General features: G+C 25.0%; 1 protein-coding gene across 8 annotated transcripts in view; it reads right to left on the bottom strand.

The window, feature by feature from the left end:
• Window positions 1–12,451: 12,451 nt before the first annotated feature.
• Window positions 12,452–20,619, bottom strand: part of LOC119687172 (striatin-3) — a 46,467-nt gene continuing 38,299 nt past the window's right edge. For 5 of the 8 annotated variants that reach the window (XM_038101397.1, XM_038101392.1, XM_038101391.1 and 2 more), the window contains 4 exons: window positions 19,276–19,705; window positions 18,983–19,198; window positions 15,031–15,087; window positions 12,452–13,856 (listed from right to left, as the gene is read on the bottom strand). In XM_038101397.1, coding sequence (XP_037957325.1) covers window positions 12,637–13,856; window positions 15,031–15,087; window positions 18,983–19,198; window positions 19,276–19,693 — 1,911 coding nt within the window. In that variant the 5' untranslated portion in view covers window positions 19,694–19,705 and the 3' untranslated portion in view covers window positions 12,452–12,636. The remainder of the gene's footprint in view (window positions 13,857–15,030; window positions 15,088–18,982; window positions 19,199–19,275; window positions 19,706–20,619) is intronic. The other 3 variants (XM_038101393.1, XM_038101396.1, XM_038101394.1) reach the window with 3 other exon arrangements.

The following is a 20,619-nucleotide window of genomic DNA, read 5'->3' on the forward strand; positions in this document are numbered from 1 at the left end:
TTAGATTTCTTATGCATATTATTTAACATTTTTTATTATTATTATAATATAATTATATAATTATAATAATAATTCATTAGCAGGCTAATTGGTCATTTAAATCAAAATAAAAATAAAAAAACCATTATTTATTATTTATATTTAAAAACAATTTATATTTTATTAAAATATTTTTCCGATATTTCGACTATAGTCGAATATTCAGGGAAACTAACAAAATATGCAATGTTCAATTTTATAGCGGAAAATTACAAAAAAAAATCATACAATAATGTCTGCATTTGGTCAAGAATTTTATATCCGACACTATAATTGCATTTTTCTTTTTAAGTCCACTATATTTTTTACACATAATGTTGGTATTTTCCTTAAATTTTTTATATTTTCAATGCATTGTAAGACGTTATTTTTGATTAAATTTTGATTAAAAAGTTTATTATTTTAAATAAACTTTTGTTTTTTTTTGGCCACAAATAAAAAAGTAAAATAATCAATAATAATCATAAATAATTTATTATTAAAAAATAATTATTATTTTATATATATATATATATTATTATAATAACAATATAATATATAATAACATTATTTCTTTCTTTTCTATTATAATTCGAGATACTTTGTGCAAAAATAGGACAATCTCTATTGATGAATGCAATATAATAGTTTTCAAATTCTTCAAATATCTACAAAAGAATAGCTAAGAAGAAAAGAATAATTCCAAACAATATACTATTCGTCACGGTTTGAGTATCTATGGAAGATCACAATTGCATTGGATAGGAGAAGTTTTATGATATTAAGATCTCTCAATATTTTAATCGCAGAAGCCTTAATTAGGCCTAATGGTATATATTCCATAGGTTGGCAGATGATTTCAAAGCAGATCAAACGTCATAAGTATATAAACAGTGTTATTTTTCAATGTTTATAATTTTTTTTTTGTTTAAAATAAATATTGTTAAGCATCATTGTTAAGCACTTATACATTTTGTAGTTAAATTTTATCATTCATTTAATATTAATAAATGGTGAATGAAACAAATAATTTATTCGTTTTATAAAATTATTGCATTATAGTGATCTTAAATTAAAAAAGCCTTTTTTTTATTTATTGGTAATATATTTTTAAACTAAATATTTCATTATTTAGTTTATTTATACGCCTTTAAGTAAAAACTCTTAGCATATTTTTCTTTTTTAAAAATATTATAAATATTTTCATTAAAATTATATTTTGTATCATATTTAATTTATTTTACTCTATTAACTTATTTTATCTTATTGATAAATTATTAAATATATACTTTGATTCCCGTGATACTATTTAGAATCATAGAGCCCCTATTGCGTTACACCCTATTTTATTTTTTAATGTTTTATTATTATGTTTCTAAAAAATCACCCATTTGGAGTTTTTTTATTTATATATATTATTGTGTTATTACATTTTATTTAATTAATTAATACTATTTATTATTTTAATATTATATTTATTTATTAAAGTGTTTATTAATATTAAGTGTTACTATTTTTCGCATTAACGTCTACATTATTAAGTTAAATACAGTTTTCTAAATTTTTTGTTTGTTCTTATTTTTTATTTTACCTAGATTACAATATATTTATTAAAGTTTACAATTTATTTATATTATAATTACAATTAAATATAGACTAACGTTATTATAGGTTATCTAAGTTTTTGTCTTAGTACTATATCTAATATATATTTATTTTTTTTTATTGATATTATTACTTATTCTTAATATTATATGTCTTTTTTATTACTGTGTTTTTTTATTATTATTTAACACTACTATTATTATAATATATTGTTATTAAGAAACTATGAAATTGATATTATGATTTATTATTTTTAAATTTAATTAAATTTAATTTTATCATTTACACTTTTTATAATTATTCTTTTATACATGTTTATGTGAATTTGATTTTATTGTAATAGTTTTTCAAGAAAAGCATCAAACGTTCTACTCTTAATCTTAGATAATGTTGTAAACTTAGAGTTTTATTATTTTTTTGATTTTTAGTAATTTTGTTTTAATATTAAGTATATCCAAATTAAAAATTTACAATTATTTATATATTTTCTTATTTATGAAATTGAATATTTTAGAAAAATTTTTTAAATATGTATGTAAATAACAGTAATATATATGAAATATAATACTGAATATAAAAAATTAATTAATTTAACATATATATAAAAACAATGTGTCTCTTTAATTGAGTACAATATAGAACGCAAGCTAGAATGAATTTTGATCAATTATAAGAAGAAAGTAATTTAAAGATAATCCTCTAAAAAATATGTATAAATTTTATAATATATTTTTATGTAACATAGCTACCTAAAATACCTCAAAGATGAAAATATCTAAAGTAACTCACGAAAAAAATATTATAATGTATTTTTATTAATGTTGAATAAATAAAATTGAATAAATAAAATAGTGAAAATTTATTGAATAAAAATAAATTAAATAAAGAAGTGGATGGTAAAAAAAAATCAGGAAAGTATGGTAAATTATTTAGTTCCAGAATATGTAACAAAATTTAATATTTAAAGTTTGGCAATGATTTTTAAAAAGACAGCTATTTTGAACAACTCTTTTCAAGATATATCGGAGATATTGGAAAATTTTCTGTTTTTTAAACTTACCAAAGCGCTAATAGCTCACCTAAAATTGTGAAATATTAGGCCCGTTCACATAATAGCAAAAAGTTGTATAAATAGTACAATATGTTGACATACTCAAAATTCTTTAGGAAATAGACCTGGTGAAAATGAAATATTTTTCTCTAATATTGTGAATTTGTTTTTATTACATTACCAAAAATTTTATCAAAAAAACCGAGAAAAATATAACTGCATACTCTTCCCCCTTTTCGTAGATCTTATTACCACGTAGGAAGTTAGTTTATTACATTTAAATTTCGCCCATAAAAATATACAATTAAATAATTAATAAAAATTAACTTAAATTTAAGTTATGCTTAAAAATATGCAAAATTTAATATTTTAATAGACAGGAACTGTAATATAATACCAGAAAAAGGCTAAGAGGAGGAGACACTTTTTATATTAAAAGCTATGGTTTGGAAACGAAACAACGGCAGAATCTGCGGTAATATAAAAAATAATAATATTGCTCTATTTTTTTCTAATCCAAACTAAATCCTCATAATCGTATGTATATGCTATTGCGAGTCATAGTAAGTTAAGTTATGCGGGAAAATTTATTTTAAAAAAAAAAAATAAACTGGTACACATACATACATATATATAAAAATGATTATTTATATTATTTTGTTCATTGCCTTTGTACTAGGAAGTTAATTTTTTATTGGTTCCAATTGGTTTTATTGGTTATAGGTAGTCAATTATTGGTTAAGTGCGGAAAATTCAGGCTATTTTTAAACCTGATATGAAAAATCAGATTGGTGGTCAGAATGGAATAGTATTTTTACCAATATTTTCACTAAAATTCAAAATATTTTTTTAAATTTGATTTTTAAACAAATATTCTTATATACCTAACTACCTGTTAGTTATCAAATAAAAAAAATTAAGTACTCTTTATTAAAACTGTTAAGATTTTGTTTTTAAATAAATAAGCCTGTTACCAAAAAAAGCATACCATGGAAGGGCGTACTAGAAAAAAAGTAGTGAAAAACGATACAAGGAAAAGCATTACATAAAATACAACTGATGAACAACGTAATGAACAGTTAAAAACAAAAAGTGCTTAGAAAGGCACATGGAAAATGCAACACTAGAAAAAAGTGCAGTGTGTTTCTAATATAATATAAAATGATATATATAAATCTGGAAGAATCTTCTTCTTAGTTTGAAATGATAACTTGTAATTATTGCTGCTATAATATTTCTTCATTTTAATTAACCATTTTAAAGATATAGGAAAATTTATAATAATATAATAAAACCTATTAACAGATGCATTCCTCATATTCAGTAGGCACGCACGTCTAACTACTGCTGAATATATAAATATATGATAAGTTCTGATTTCAAAATGTGATTGATGGTCGCTCAACAATGGAGTTATGTTTAAAATTACGTCCTTTATAAAAAATACAGCCCTATACGCTATGTTTGTTTGCTCATATGATTGAAGCTCTTCGTGGTTCCATTTCTACGTTCTGCATGAAAATATATTACATATATATAATTCATAAAATTCATTGTATTTCATATATATATAATATGTAATTCACAATATATACAATTACTTTAGATTTTTATTTTATATACTGTTATCGCATCTATAGTGAGAGCTTAAGATAAAATTTAAATATTGATTCTAGATATTAAGATAATAACACAGTGTGAAAAGTAAAATATATAAGCACCTATCCTAACTAATAAAAACAGTTAAATATTAAAATTTTTTTTTTATATACATTATTATAAAATTATAACAACCAAAGTAAACATTTTTTTATGTCTTTAATATAAAAACTTTATTTTAAAATCATACGTTTTTAAAAAGTATTATTTAATATTAAAAATACATTTAAGCTGTTTAAGATGTGAAAACAAAAATGTAAAAGAAAATTGAATTTTAAAAATATCGCGCAAAAATTTTAAATTAAATACATATATAAGATATATATATTATATTATTCATATTAAGAACATAATTATAAATATAATTAGGCAGCTCTAAACTTGCAACTATTTGTAATATATTCTGTATATAAAATTATTTTATTTGAAAAAAAAAACAAATTTTAATTTAGTATGAGAAAATTATTTGTATATTTATAAATTTTTTATTTATAGTTTATTTGTTTGTTTATAGTTCATTTTACTTTTTTACAACTTTAATAATTCCATACAATATCATAATTTATTTGTTTTTAATTTATCTGAATTTTTTTTTCAGTTTTTTGAATAAACTATTTTTTTTTTTTTGAATTTTATTATTCTACTTATTATTTTGTCACTAATTTTACTTGTTTTCTAAATAATATATTTTATTTTATTTGTATATTTCTTTTTTAATACCTTGCTTATGTAATAATTATTGAGTTTGTTTTTAATGATTTTTGCGTTTTATTTATTTATATACATATATATATATATATATATATATATATATATATATATAATATATATATATATAAATGTTATAAATATAACTATATTTTAACATGTCTAAGCGAACGACTATATTTTTAAAATAAAAATTTAATGTTTAGTTCTTAACTTTTATCTGTTTAAATATGCATTTATAATGCATAAATAAATAATGCATAAAAATTCTGATTGCATTAATTATATATATATATTAAATTTACTTAAACATTAAACATTTTATTGACAAAACCATAAAGTGTATATATATATAAATATATGATATATGAAACTATAAGAGATTTTGTTGTATGGAGAAAAATTGATTTATGAATAAAATAATTAAATTAATTAATAATACAAAGAGCATTGAATAATATTTCATTAAAAGCATATTATATAAGTAATATTAGAGACCTCGTGCTCCGAAAAGAACATAACAAAGTAAGAAGGTAGTGTTCAAACATAAATTTGAAGGGTTCTTGAAACATTTTTTAATCAAAGAAATTATATAAATTTAACAAAAACTTAGAGCAGCGATGAAATGTACATCTATGTTTTTCAACACATCCGGCAGGCAGTATTTTTCCATAATATGTCGAAATTAGAATTCTTTATGATCTCAACGAATAATCGAATAAACCTTTTAAACTTAAGACGGTTGGATATGTCGACCAATATGTGAAACCAATTTCAAGTCAACTGTAAATTTTATTAAATGAGACTTATTTTACTTGACATACAAAAATATTTAATTGAAAGAGAAATTTAATAAGTCTTCATAATTTAGATTTAATCTGAAAGATTTGACATTGATGATGGATTGTATAAAAATGTTACCGCAACAGGCTAAAGAATATTTAAGATTTATCCTATTTTGAATTTTAATTGTTTTAATTTCAATGTTTAAAAATTGTAAACCTCAATAAGTTGAAATTTTTATTTTAAAGATCTCTTTTTATAAACGCTTTAGAAAAAAACGAAATTTCTTTAAAGCGGAAGGGACTATCACTGATTTCCAATGTAAAACGTATAGCTTCTAATAAATGGTCTAACAAACGAAAACCTCTCTCATGAAGTGTTAGAAAATCTTTGCAATGAAATATTTTATTTTTTTACATCTAATATGTTTGAAACCAATTTGAAATTTAATCCTTTCTATAAATTATTTATAAGCTCATTGTATTCGAAAATCTAGTTATAGGAACGAATTGGAAGTTCCGTTTTTTTAAATGATCTTAAATTAAATCTGAAACCACACTAAATAGTGATTTTTTTGAATGAGGAGAGATCGGTCTAGTTTTTATTTTATTTTCATGGAATTATGACTGTGATGATATAACAATAAATAACATATAAGACAAACTTTGTTATAAAATGGGATATTATTATTTTATGAAAGTCTTATAACAAATATGAAAAATTATATAAAATTCAACAATTTAATACAATACTACATGTATGTGTAAAATGTTCTCAATTATAAAGTATGTAAGATAAAATAATTAATGTACCTTTTCTCTATTATAACTACAAAAATTTTTCAGCACAAGTTTATTGAAGCCTTGCAAGGTATTGAAGCCGACCACACCACCTATCTGTCGATTTCAGAGGTGCTTTTAACAGTACGAGTAGAAGTACTCTCTGTTCCGCTCTGTTCCGAATTTGGTATCCTAGCAAAATTTATACGGCTATGTTAAATTACGTTGAGCAACACCACCAGCTCCATCAGAAGTTTCGTCGGTTTCAGACAGGGTGACTCCTTGTCGTGTGAGCACTTTAACCTGATGTTGGAAACGATAATTCGAACAGCACATTTAAACCGCACTGAAACAATATTCTACAAAAGTGTAATGCTGCTTGCGTGTGCCGATAATATTGATATTATTGACCTGAACACCCGCGCCGTCCATGCGGCATTTTCCAATTTAAAAAAACCAATAAAGCAAATGGGTCCTGTGGTAAATGAGGATAAAGAGCCTAGAGATTCAACGAAAAATCACTGTTGCCAACAGATGTTACTTTACAAATCTCTTATCATTACTGTCTTGCTGTGTGGTGTACCTTGTGAGTGATGATTATCAACAGTTATGAGAAGGCGTTAGGAGCATTCGAGAGAAAAATTTTTCGGAAGATCTATGGTCCCTTACGCGTTGGGGACGAGTATCGAATTAGATGGAACGATGAACTGTATGTGCTATACCGTGACTTTGACATAGTTAAGCGCAAAAAAATTCATCGGCTTCGCTGGTTTGGTCATGTCATGCGCATGGAAGAAAGTGCTCCGGCTAGAAAGGTGTTTGATTCGGTACCCATAGGTAGGGAACGTCTGCATCTTCAGTGCAAGGACCAAGTGGCCAACGATTTGAGGCCGCATGATACTACCAACTGGCGTCAGCAAGCAACTAATCGGACTAGCTGGCGGAGGCTACTTGACGCGACCAACGACCACTTACGTCTGTAATTGCCAACTAAGTAAATAAGTATACAGAGTAGACATCTACGAAGTCCAATTATTATTTACGTTACCTCTTATTACTAATACAATATGCAATATTGCAAGGCGGCTATTGCTTAACACATATGTGAAAACTAGTATATAAAAAAAATTTAGGATATATCAAAAAATTATTTAAATAAAAACAAAATTCTTTATAAAATAAAATAAAAGAAAATTAAGTTCATACATTATTTATGTTTATATTTAAAAAAAAATATTTGTATTAAAAAATACATATTAAAAAATTTATATCAAATAAAAATTATAATAATTTGTTGTAGTATTATAATTGTCACATTAGCAAAATCTATACAAGTTTTCTTTTTTATATGCAATTAAAAAAGGTAACTCAACTCAAATTATATATATACATATACATATATATAATAAATAAACTAAAAAAAAGTAAATCGTATTGAATTTGCTTTAAATTAAATTGTGTCGATCTCATAGTATTAACACACTAAAACAGCTTATTTTTATATAAATATATATATTAATATAGATGTATATTTATATACATATATATTCATAAGCTATTACTATTTAGTTACGGAGAGCCTTACCTTATATATACATATGCATATAAATTTGAATAGGCAGACGGGCAAAGGCTACAGTGTGATATTAATCCTTAGTTGTTATTTTTAAGCATTGTTTTTTCTTTTTCTTGAATTAATTATAGTTTTGAATATGGTATTAATAATAATATACAATTCTTATTATTTATAATCATATGTATATAAATAAAGTGTATTATATATAATTTAATTTTATTTATATAATGTAAATGTTTTTCTATGCAATTTAATGTTTAGCTTTAAGATGCATTTAAGACTTTAGCACAGTTTTCTTTTTTATATATAAAAACGGATTTTGTAAAAATAAAATTTATAAATACAGATAATTGTTCTCATTTATAAGATATATTTGCTTACAAATATATTATATATACATATATATATATATATATACTATATATCAGAGGCGAGGCGTCGAATGGTTCAGAGTGTTCACTGAACACCTTAACAAAGCTTCCTTTTTAGATTTTTTTGTATTAGGTAAATAATCTCGCTATATTGCTACTTAACATTTTTTATAATAGCTTTTCCAAACAGATTAACATAAGCACAAAACGTAGAATACAAACAAAATCACACATATGTTAGATACACCCAACATTGCTTATAATTAATAAAAGAGAAATAACATTCCTCTTGAAATATACTAAGGTTCAGAATAAAAACTGCACTGCGTCGCTTAAAAAGCATGCAAATGAAATAACATTCACATTGGGACTATGTTCAATATTGAATACACAACACAAAACATACAAAGAAATATAAAAATAAAAGAGAAAACAAAAACAAAATAATCATAACTCTTAAATTAATGCGTGCAAGCAGTTCAATAAAAAAAGTGCACTTCCAATGTTATGCAAAGTAAATACAAAAGAGAAAAGAAATGACTGAGCGAAAATCGCTTTACATTTGACGAGAGGATCATTCCACTAAACTGAACCAAAAGTTTATACAAAGCGTGCAAATACAATCAAAGTCACGGTTGCTGTTTTATATGGGGAAATGGTTCAGTATAAAAACTGAACCGGGCATTGTAAATACAAAGTAAAAGAGTAAATGAAGAGTAAATGAGAGTTTCTTACTCTTATATAGAGGGTGGAAATAAATCAAAACAAAGTCATTATTGCAATTTTATACTAGAAAATGGTAAAAGTAAAGAAAGAGATTAAAGAAAAATAAGTGAAAAATAATATTTAGAAATGGATAAATGTGTGATTAAAGATTTGATTCAATGTCTTTTTTTAAACGATCTTCTGAAAAAAAGATTTTAATTCATAAAATGAATAAACCAACTCCAGATATGAAGAATTTGATACCTGTTGTAAAAATGTCGAAATCTATGGTAAGTCGTCGTTTTCCTACAGCTACAGCTTTATGGTAAATTAAAACCAGTGGATCACAGGCTGCGAACATTTAAATAAATTGTTTTGTTGGTCTTGTACGCTATTTGCTTGTGGAAAGGACAAAACTTAAAAGTAGGGGGAATACGTTATAGTTGGAATTCTGTTTTGATTAAATTGTGAACACCTTGTCAAAAAGCTGACGCCTCGCTACTGCTATATATATATATATATAGATATATATGTATACATATTACGATAAAATTGTATATTATTTATATATATATAAAAAATATATAGATACATATACGATCAAATTGTATATTATATATATATATATATGAAATATATATATATACATATACGATTTTATATTATATATATATATGTTTATAAAATATATATGTATATACATATACGATAAAATTGTATATATATAAGGGTTTTAGTAATAAAAGGTATAGTCGTTATAATATAATTCTTTCATTAATATTATATTTTCATATCGTTTTTATTTTCTTGGTTTTATTGCATTTTGCTTTTAAACATATTTTGCAGTTTTGTTTTTTGCATTTTCATAATTTTTTAACTTATTAAAAAAGCTACGAGTATATAAACAAATTAATGTTAAATTATTTTGAGTTCAATTAAATTAAAATTAAAAAATATCTCATATTATTTATGTTAAAATTGCTTACATATTTTTTGTTTTTTATATTTGTAATGTCTCATATAAACTTTCATATTAATGTCAACATTTTGTAGTATAAATAATGAAATAAAAATTTAAAAAATGATATATTCAGAATATTTTTACTGTATATAATATTTGGATAAATCGAGTATTAAAAAATATGCACATAAACATGCAAATAGTGTATATAATTATTACATTAAAGGTTTTCATCATTAAAGACTTTATTTGCAGTTTCCTGTTCTTTGCAGACAGAATAGCTAATGAAATTTAATATAAAAAGCAACTATTACTATAATGGACACCAAAACCGAAGTGAGACCTATTTTGTAGTTATAGAAGTCGTAATCAATGTTAGATTTATTTATTACTTATGTTACTATTATATGTATTTATACCCAACGTCAGAATTGTTTGCATAAAAATGAAATTTATGGTTTAATAAGAAAGTTAAAAGTGGTATCAATGGTTACCAATTTTCGTCCCAATAAGCTGAGATAAACCTATAGTATTTGAAAACTACTATTCCGTCCTGAAGTGTTAATTCGCTTTTAAATCGTACACAACTTATTTATCTGTGGAAATGCTTTTTCAGTTATTGTCAATATCATATCCTCCATAGCTACCATTTATTACAGAAGATTTCGGTTGTTGCTTTTTGCAATTATGCAAATGCAAAAACTATGCACAAAAAGTGATGTTACCTTTGTACTAGAGTAAAGAGTACACTGTATAGTAAACTATATTCCGTTTAAGTGAATTAATAAAAATTGAAATTTTATAAATTTATAATTATGATTTAAAAGAAAATTTTTTGTGTGAAGGGTATGTCAATAAGATAATAAGTCCACTTATAAGTAATGAGAACGTTTTCAATATTTGATAAAATTACTTTAGTAAATGGAGTTGTGGACAATTTTTTTATATACTGTTGTTGAAATGTATGTGCGCTTGTATATGTAGGCATGAATGTAAGTAAATGTAAAAAAAAATATTCCTGATACTGTGGCCCACAAGTAAAATATATCACTACAACTGATACTAATGGTAGTACGTAATGTATGCATTGAAATTTATTTTCATTTATTATAAATTTAAATAAAAATAAAAATAAAAATGTGCAATTTGTATTGCCAAATTTCAATCTTAATTAATTAAATATTTTAAATTCAATTTTTGATAAATTTGAACTTGCGGTTATTCACAATATCTAATAATTTAATTTCTTTAGTAGACGACATTGAGGGTTTTAAAGACGCATTTCTAAAGAACTTATCTATCTTGTCTATAAAAACGGCTTGGGTATTTGCACAACAATTAGTAAATAAGTTTTAGAAATAAAAGAAAATATTATTGGATACGTTAACTGCCGAGACAAAAATAAATTAAACAGCAAAATTAATAACAAAATAATAAATAATTAAAAAATAATACATATCAAAACACAAGTTTGCAGAAACAAAAAAAAACATAATAATTAAAATAATTATTGCATAAAAATGTTAATAATTATTAATATCACAACAAAACATGTGAATTGTATTAGTTAAGTAAAACAAAACCAGAATTATACAGATAAGCCTGAAATTGTTTATTTAACTCTATATAGACAGTAAAATTTGTTACTAAAAGTTACTAAATATAACAACAGAAAAAAATTGAATTTCAATATGGGAATATTCAAAAAAATATATTTTAAACGTGATAATATTTTATTTAACATATTAGTATGAAAAATTCATACTAATTGAAAAATTATTTACATATTCAAATAGAATTTCAAAATTTCAAAACTAAAAACTTATTTTAAATATTGAATATATCATTTTCTAAACATTTGACATGTACTTTTTTCTGAATTGTCTGAATATGATTTTATAAATACTCTAATTTTCTTATAATATATATATTCTTTTTTAATATATGCGTTACTATTAAATTTACTATATTGAATGAATTTAATTTTTAAATTAAATATTTTTAAAATTGTTTTGTTGGTGTATTTGCGTTTGTGGTCTTACATTTTTCAGTAATGTTTCCTTTGTATTTTAGATGAATACAATTTTATTTAATGTTTCATTTCTTTTTAATGTACGTTTTGTTTATAATTATATAATAATATTAATTAATATTCTGTCGTTTTTAGTTGTTGTTGTTTTATTTAATAATATTTATTTATATATATTTGTAATTTTATTAAATATTAATAATTAATTATTATGTTTCTACCACTTGTCTATGCTGTTTTATTTTGTTTTATTTTGTTTTGTTCACACTACTATATTTCGGTATTTATACTTCATCCTATGTAACAATCTACTACGTCGTCCATTATCGTTGCTTTCGCAATGAAATTATTGAAATATAATTAATAATATTAAGAATAGAAAATATCAGTTTTAAACGAATACTTTTGCCAAGCCATCCGCACCAGCGCTGGCGATATATGGTTTTGTGGCATGGAAGGCCACATCGAATATACTTTCATCGAACTTCTTACGATGCGCTGTAATCTCCTGTACACATGTTTTATTGTCCAGATTCCATAGTCTTATCGAGCAATCATGTGAGCCCGACAATAAATATAATCCATGCGCATCAACAGCCAAAGACGTTACAGGCTCTAAATGAGCCACCATTGAATGCACCAATGTCCCTGAGGTATTATCCCAAAATCGTATGTGCCTATCTTCGTGTGCTGTTATTGTTATTGGTAGAGTCGGATGAGAAACTACTTTGTTGATGAATTTCCCCGTATTACCAGACATTTCTTGCGCTGCCTCAAGTTTTATAATTTGCTTGCCTGTTTCTGTATCGTAAATAATACAATGGGCGCTATTATATGCCACAACGATATGATCGACTTCATTGCGCACAAAATCAACTGATGAAGGTATACCTTCAGTTTCTGCAGCTGTATAAGTACGTAATAGCTGCTCCTTGGCATAGGGTGACCAAAGTTTGACAGTACCATCGGCAGAACAGGATGCTATATTACTGTGTCTAGTCGCTAGGCCCCAGACACTATCAGTGTGACCTTCAAGTGTACCTGAATGTACGCTGGGATCGTAACAGTCATAAGGATCGATGTTAGGCGATGGCAGTTGCCAGCATTCGATATTACCGTCCAAACCGCCTGAATAGCAGGTATCACCGTTAGTTGACATACCCAGACAGAGAACAGGACCAGTATGCGCACGGAAAGTATATAATGGTTCAACGTCGAGACTAGCTGATTTTTTGGCTTGCACCGTTTTCTGCAGATTCCACAGTTTTAATGTATGATCTTCGGATGCAGTGATCAGTACTGGCTCTTCAGGATGAAAAATCAATGCACGAACACCATCAAAATGTGAACGTAATGTGTACTTGGCATTCCAAGTCTTACGATAACCAGCACCGCCAGTACCACTGCCTGTCCCATCTTTTGTATTGGCATCATATGAATTTTCGGCTTCATTATTAACCGTCAGCTGAGCTAATTCGCCAAGACCCAACGAGGCATCTACTTCTTCATCACCTCCAGCTGTAACAGCAGTAATTAAATTTCTACGGGCAGCAGCTGAGGCAGCTGTATTTGTATTATTGTTGGTTTGTTCAGTATTTGATGATGAGTATCCTTAGGAATGAGGTTATAAGGTTAAGTGTATCATTGTTAACATGTGGTGTGGTGTGGTGTGGTGTGGTATGGTGTAGTATATGTACGGTAATGTCGATGTTAAATGATTTAAGTTTTTTATAAACGCCAACCGCCAAACGTCAAACGAAATTAAAGCAATCGAAAAGCAATTGTTTTATGTATAAAATCCATCCAAAATCCAAGAAACACGTAAAAATTGTTGTTTTTGCAACACATTCAGTAATTTGTAGATTTTGTAGATTTGTTTAGGACACATTGAAGAAAAAGAAAACAGAAAAAATAGTTAGTGCATATAATTTTTGTAATGAATAAATAATGAAGCTGTATATAAAATATTTCTTATAAACCAATACAAAATAAGTAATTTAATAATTAGGTATGCAATAATTTATAACGTGCACCGAAATAAATAAAATTAAAATAAATTTATTTAAATAGTACAAATATTTTAAAGATTTTCAGTGATAATACACCTATACACTAGATGGTTATACTAATGCATTTAAATAATATGTTCCAATATATATAACTTTTATAACTATAACTATATATATAAATTCAAAATACTGCAATTTTGTGAGTATAATAATAAAATTGAAGGATGTAAAAAATTTAAAATACTAATAAGTAGTGAGTAGATTTGAATGAAATATTTGCAATGTATAAGTGAAAATACGATATCAAAGATCATATTTATCTTAGGTTAATTAAGTATGTTGATAAAACTTTGAATTAAATCAAAAGTAAACATAGAGGTACAAATATGTATCTATTTATAAAATTCAGTACGCAAATGGTGTGATTTTATAATATCACAGACACATCATTACACCGTAATATTTATGTATTTATAAAGAAATGTTTTTTTATATTATTAATTGTAGATTAGTGAATTGATCATTTTTCATGCGTTTATGAATATGTGCAAATTCATACATTTTGAAAGAAATTGGATTTAAATTATAATTGTATATATAATCGTATTGTATATTGTATCTACAATGTACATATATATATATATATATATACATTTATATATATAAACATTTATAGAGAATTAATTTAAAACAATAAAATTAGTCATATATTTAGTCAAAATATTTAAAAATGTTTTAGTTATAAATAAAATTCTAATGATAACAATAATAAGCACCTTCAGTAATTAGATTTATATCATTGAGAAGCTGCTCCCCAACCTCGGCATCGAGATCTTTGGAAAAAGAAAAACACAAAAACACAAAATAATTTACCAAACGGAAATCACAACAAATAAAAATTTAAAATAAATACTTATAGTACAATACATTTTAGACAAATTTTTATAAATTCATTTCTGATAAAGGTTTGGTTATTATAGAATACATAGGCATACATTATTAATGATATGGTAATAATAAAATTATGGACTATTATCAATTAGCTAATTGAACGATAGATTTCTTACCCGGCTAATTCGTTAAACAAAGAAATAAAATTTTAAGTAGTTACTATTTCTTGATGTTCTCTGTTGAGTTGATTTACTCTTCTAGAACGTTTCCTCTTCTAGGTGTTGTGAAATTATTACTTTATTTAATTCACTGTACAGAACTAATTACTTGTTACCTATATCAGCGAAAGGTTTTCTTTTATATGAGGTTTGTTCTTACAGTATTCCTTAATTCATTGTCTACTTTATGTTACGAATGTCACGATTAATTCGTTATGTAAAATGTTGTGGACAGAATTTTATAGTTCGTTAGGTTGTACATTCGCGAAATGAGGTATTCGGACGATTACTGTTCTTATGAATCTAAATACTTGTTGTTGAGTACCACATTGAAGTATTACTAATCTAAAAAAAAATTACATTTCCTGTAGTTTGTACAGTATATTTTTATGGATTTTTTTTAGGCATATCATGTGGCATTTTAATTTATTTACGAGTATACTAAAAATATATGACTACCATGGCCAACAAGGGTTTGGACCACACAATTAATAGAAGTAAAAAAACTTGATAAGTATGTATTAAATATGTCCATATTGTTGCGTCTAAAAAAATTTTCTATTGAATATTAATATATTTAAATCAGTTGTTGGTACAAGCTGTATCAATGTAGTACTGATTTCTTTATCTAAACATCTTTAATGTTTATATCATTATAAACTAGAACGCAAAAAAACTTGAATACCGAATATAAATAATCCATTTTTGATCAACTTTTCGACTATCTTGTTGCACCTTCCCGCACATATCTCTACACCCAATTTTTATGTTCCCCTATATCATTTAAACTTATTTGTCTATTTTTCAGTTTTGTTTCCCTTTTTCCCGTCTTGCGAAAAAATGTGTATATCTTTTTAGAGGTATGAATATATTTTAACATATTGTGAATTTTGTTAAAATATTTGATTTGCTAATTGTGACTTATTAATGTACATTATGATCTTTACATCTTTATTCGTAACATTTAGTTAAGCAGATTTCCATTAAAAAATATATCAGAAAAGAATTATAAATCAAGTTAGAATATACGAAATTCTAACTACTCGATACATCTAACATATATAAGGATTTATTCATTAAAAACCATTAGAAATTGTATTTTTATAACTTTTTTATAAATACAATTTGAATTATAAAATTAACGCAATAATTATTGTAAAACTTATATTTAAACTGCACATGAAAATTAAACACAAAATTGTAAGTTCCATATTCAAATCGAAGATCCACAAAGTAAACAATGAATTTAATCTTATTCATGGCAATATATAATATTTAATATGGAATTCACATTAAATTTTTATTTGTTAGTATGGTCCAATAAAATTAACAATAACAATAACAATAACATATATGTTAGTACTTAACATATAAATATGTATGACATATATTATTACATGCATAGCACTGCATATTGTTATCAGTAATAAAGCAATTTATAATAAATTTATTTAATAAATATATCTACGAAAGTGACTAAGAGTTAAATAGCTCTACCATTTGAGATATTTTAAGTATAAAAATTACAACTTATAAAGAGTAGTAACTGATTAATTATGTGAACATAATTTGTTATAAAAACAAAATATTACACATTTTTCAGAATGATATATCAAAAATTAAATGACTATTTTATTCATATCTGTTTCCTGTTTGAAGTTTCTATATAAATTGATTTCCATAAGCTTGATAAGTCATTGAATAGAATGACAAGACTATAAGTTAATTATCAATCAAACGTTAGTTTTGACTTTATCACATCCTAAGTACGCTGTAATTAAAAACTTATTAGGAATTTCAAAAGATATTTCGTAGAATATATCTAAATGAATTCTTTCAATAATTTGATAGTGACCTTGACTTAAGTTTTATATGATGACATGTTACAAAGCGGAAAACTTTTATTTATAAGCATATACATACCATATGATTCCATAACAACTTTATCAAATCTGAACTGATCAACTCCATTATAAGAAATAATATATAAGATATATATAAATATATTAATACGAATTTTGTGGAGAATATATTGTTAAATACATTTCCAATTCAAGTACCTACATCTGACCACTTAGTTTATACGACAGTTATAACCAAATAGAAAGGACAGCAATAAGTATAGTCAAATGTTTACGTTATAATATTAATTTAAATAATCTAAATGTATAAAAGATTATACTATTAATTTTTGGTAAGCAAATTTTAATATCCTTTTACCTTAAATGGTTCTATATGATATAGAAGATATCGATAACACGTAAAAGTCGATGCTAGAACTATTCAAGGCATTTTGCTTACTTGTTGGTTTACTAGCAGATTTTAAAATAGATAACCACTTTAACAAGATTAAATGTCTTAAGTAACACCTGTTATAGTTTAAAAGAGTTCAAAAAGTGTACATATGAACTGGTACGTCCATATGTCACTTTGTCATATCCAACACTATAGATTGTGTTGCATTTACCTATGTGAACTTAGAAAGTTACATATGACCACACTTTTAAGATGAATTAAATGCTTGAAAAGTTTTCTAAATCTACATTACATGGATGATTTATCGTTTTGACAAAGAATTACGGCAGAGAGAACACATTCCCAATTTTTTATACAAATATCCATGATATATAATATAATCACTCTTAAATATTACTACGTTTTGTTTATTACTTTATATAATAATTACATTGATACTTTTAATTGGCAGAATAATGGACGACAAAATGTAAGCAATGGAAAAGATTTTTATACCATAATAGTAATGGAATATAATTTTTTCATTTACAGTAATTTTAATTAGGATCTCATTAAGTTATAAAGTATCAATCAAAATAAAGTGAAGTCTTCTTTAAATATTGTGATATCTCTTTTGATTTGAATATAAATTTTTAATATAATAATTTAAAAAATGCCTTTAACAAAAGCAAGTAACTTTAAATTTTTATAAGCCTTTAATTTCTGGTTTTTATATAAATAATTTTGGACTACAAATCCAACGAATAGTTTTAAATTAACAATTAACAGTAGTTAATTAATAAACGAGTATTTTAAGGTAATATTGAATTTCATTTCGTAAATGCACGATATTTTTCTAATGCTATTCTTTGCAACAAAAAATAAATTTAAATGTTTCTAAGATACTATATAATACGATATAAGATTAGTAGTTGAGCAAGTGAGACGCTGTTGCTAAAAATCGAGTATTCTTAAGGCAAACAAGTTAGTATGATTCAATTTATGAGGGATATTTACAATCGAGAACATACCATGAGAGAGATTTTATATGCATGTTTATTTATAAACAGTTCTTGAATACTTTATATAATAAGCAAGAATAAATAAATTAAATATTTATAAGTAAAAGCAGCGAACATTTAATTTTAGTAATAAAAGAAAAAATAGCGATAAATCGAATTTCGTACATAATGGAATTTATAATTTCAACATAACATGGAAAATATTTATATGAAAAATAAGGATATAAAAAAGTTATTGTATCAATAAGAGATTAGTATGGATATAAAGTTAGTTATAAATAGAAAAAAATATAGTTATATAAATAAATATATTTTAAATGCATACATTACATATCTATTTATTTATAAGTTTTATGGTTTACCTTCGGTAATGAGATCTTTGCTACTTTTGTTACGTTTTGCTGTTTTAATATCAGCATCATCATTATCTCCAGCAACCATTTCCAAATCATCTGATATTTCATCATCGTCCGACATTTCGGATGGTCCCAAGAACTCGAAATTCGCCATCACCGCGGCTTCAGTATCTAAGATTATGGCATCGTTTTGTTGTGATTTCTTAGCTGGTGTGCGTCGGCCTAAAAGTTATTTTATTAGTTATTTCAGTATATTGAAAACAATTTAATATTAATTTCTTTTTTTATATATTACTTACCTTCTGATTCTGAAGCTCGTTTATTGCTTTCATTACCATTAACATTCGGATTTACATTTTCTTCTTGTTCGGAATTATTATTTAGTCCTAATATAGAGCGCACCCGATTGGAACGCACATCAATTATATTATCTGAATAACCAATCTCGGCTAGATATTGTCGCAACATTTGTCTGCCTTGTCGCCATGTTGTAGTCGATACTGAACTATATGGTACTTCTGAATCGGGCGCCACTTCGCTACCCAGCGCAGTGTCATCGATTGGCGGTTTTGTTTCTGTTAAATGTGGTGGATCCGTACCATATTTTAAACGATAAAATTTTGCGCGCTCTTGTCGCAGAGCGTATTCAAGCATTTTAATGCGTCGTGTTAAATCCGATTTAAGGCTTTCCAGGCATTTTCGTTCGCCTAATAACATTGCGATACGTGCCTAAAACACACAAAAATTTAATATTTTTATTAGTTAATTTTCTAAAATCAAAGCATGTATTTAAAATATAAATTCCATATAAAGATGATATCGTTATATAGATGAATACACAAAAATAATGGGTTCCGGACGTACACCCGACCGTTCTTTGAACATTAAATTGGTCGCCCGTATAACTGCAATGTTAGGTTGAGAGAGCGAGTGTAAATACAAACTAGCATTAATAAGTGTTACTATATTCATATTATATTTTATATTTGTGTAACAATCTTCAAGACATTACAATAATACGATACAATTTCTTCAACGGAAATGAAAATCTATTGAATTAGCGACTTTAAGAGCATGACCATATATATATATTTGAGGAACATTAGTGGAATTGGAATTATATAAAAATTTTAAATTCCATTCATAAAAATGGTAAAAATTCCAATAATTGTACTATCTACTTACTAATTGTAAGTAGATATTAGGTTTTACATTGAATATACACTATTATTGAGATACACTATTATTAAAAACTTTATTGTCTTTTCTACTAACAACATGTTTTAAATTTAAACTGAATTTTGTTTTTAAATAAACATTTAAGACGAAACTTATCAACGAAATCGATGAGCGAATACATATACACTAGCCAGCTTAAGTATTTTGACAAAACCCCTAAATAACGATGCAAAAATGAAGTCCAAACCAAAGGATCTATTTTTATCTCTATGTCTGCCAAATTTTATATTGTTTACTGTTAGCATTTTCTTTGTTCTGATAAGAATGCATGCAGACAACGAATTTTTGCATGGCATAGTATACTAGTGTATATAGTGTATATCTCACTTTCTAGTGAATTGTCGCCGAAGTGCCACTCCTATATTAGCTGCCAATCTCAGATCGAATTTCAACTGATAATTACT

Source organism: Teleopsis dalmanni, chromosome X, assembly GCF_002237135.1.
Source record: "Teleopsis dalmanni isolate 2A chromosome X, ASM223713v2, whole genome shotgun sequence".
Lineage (NCBI taxonomy): Eukaryota > Metazoa > Arthropoda > Insecta > Diptera > Diopsidae > Teleopsis > Teleopsis dalmanni.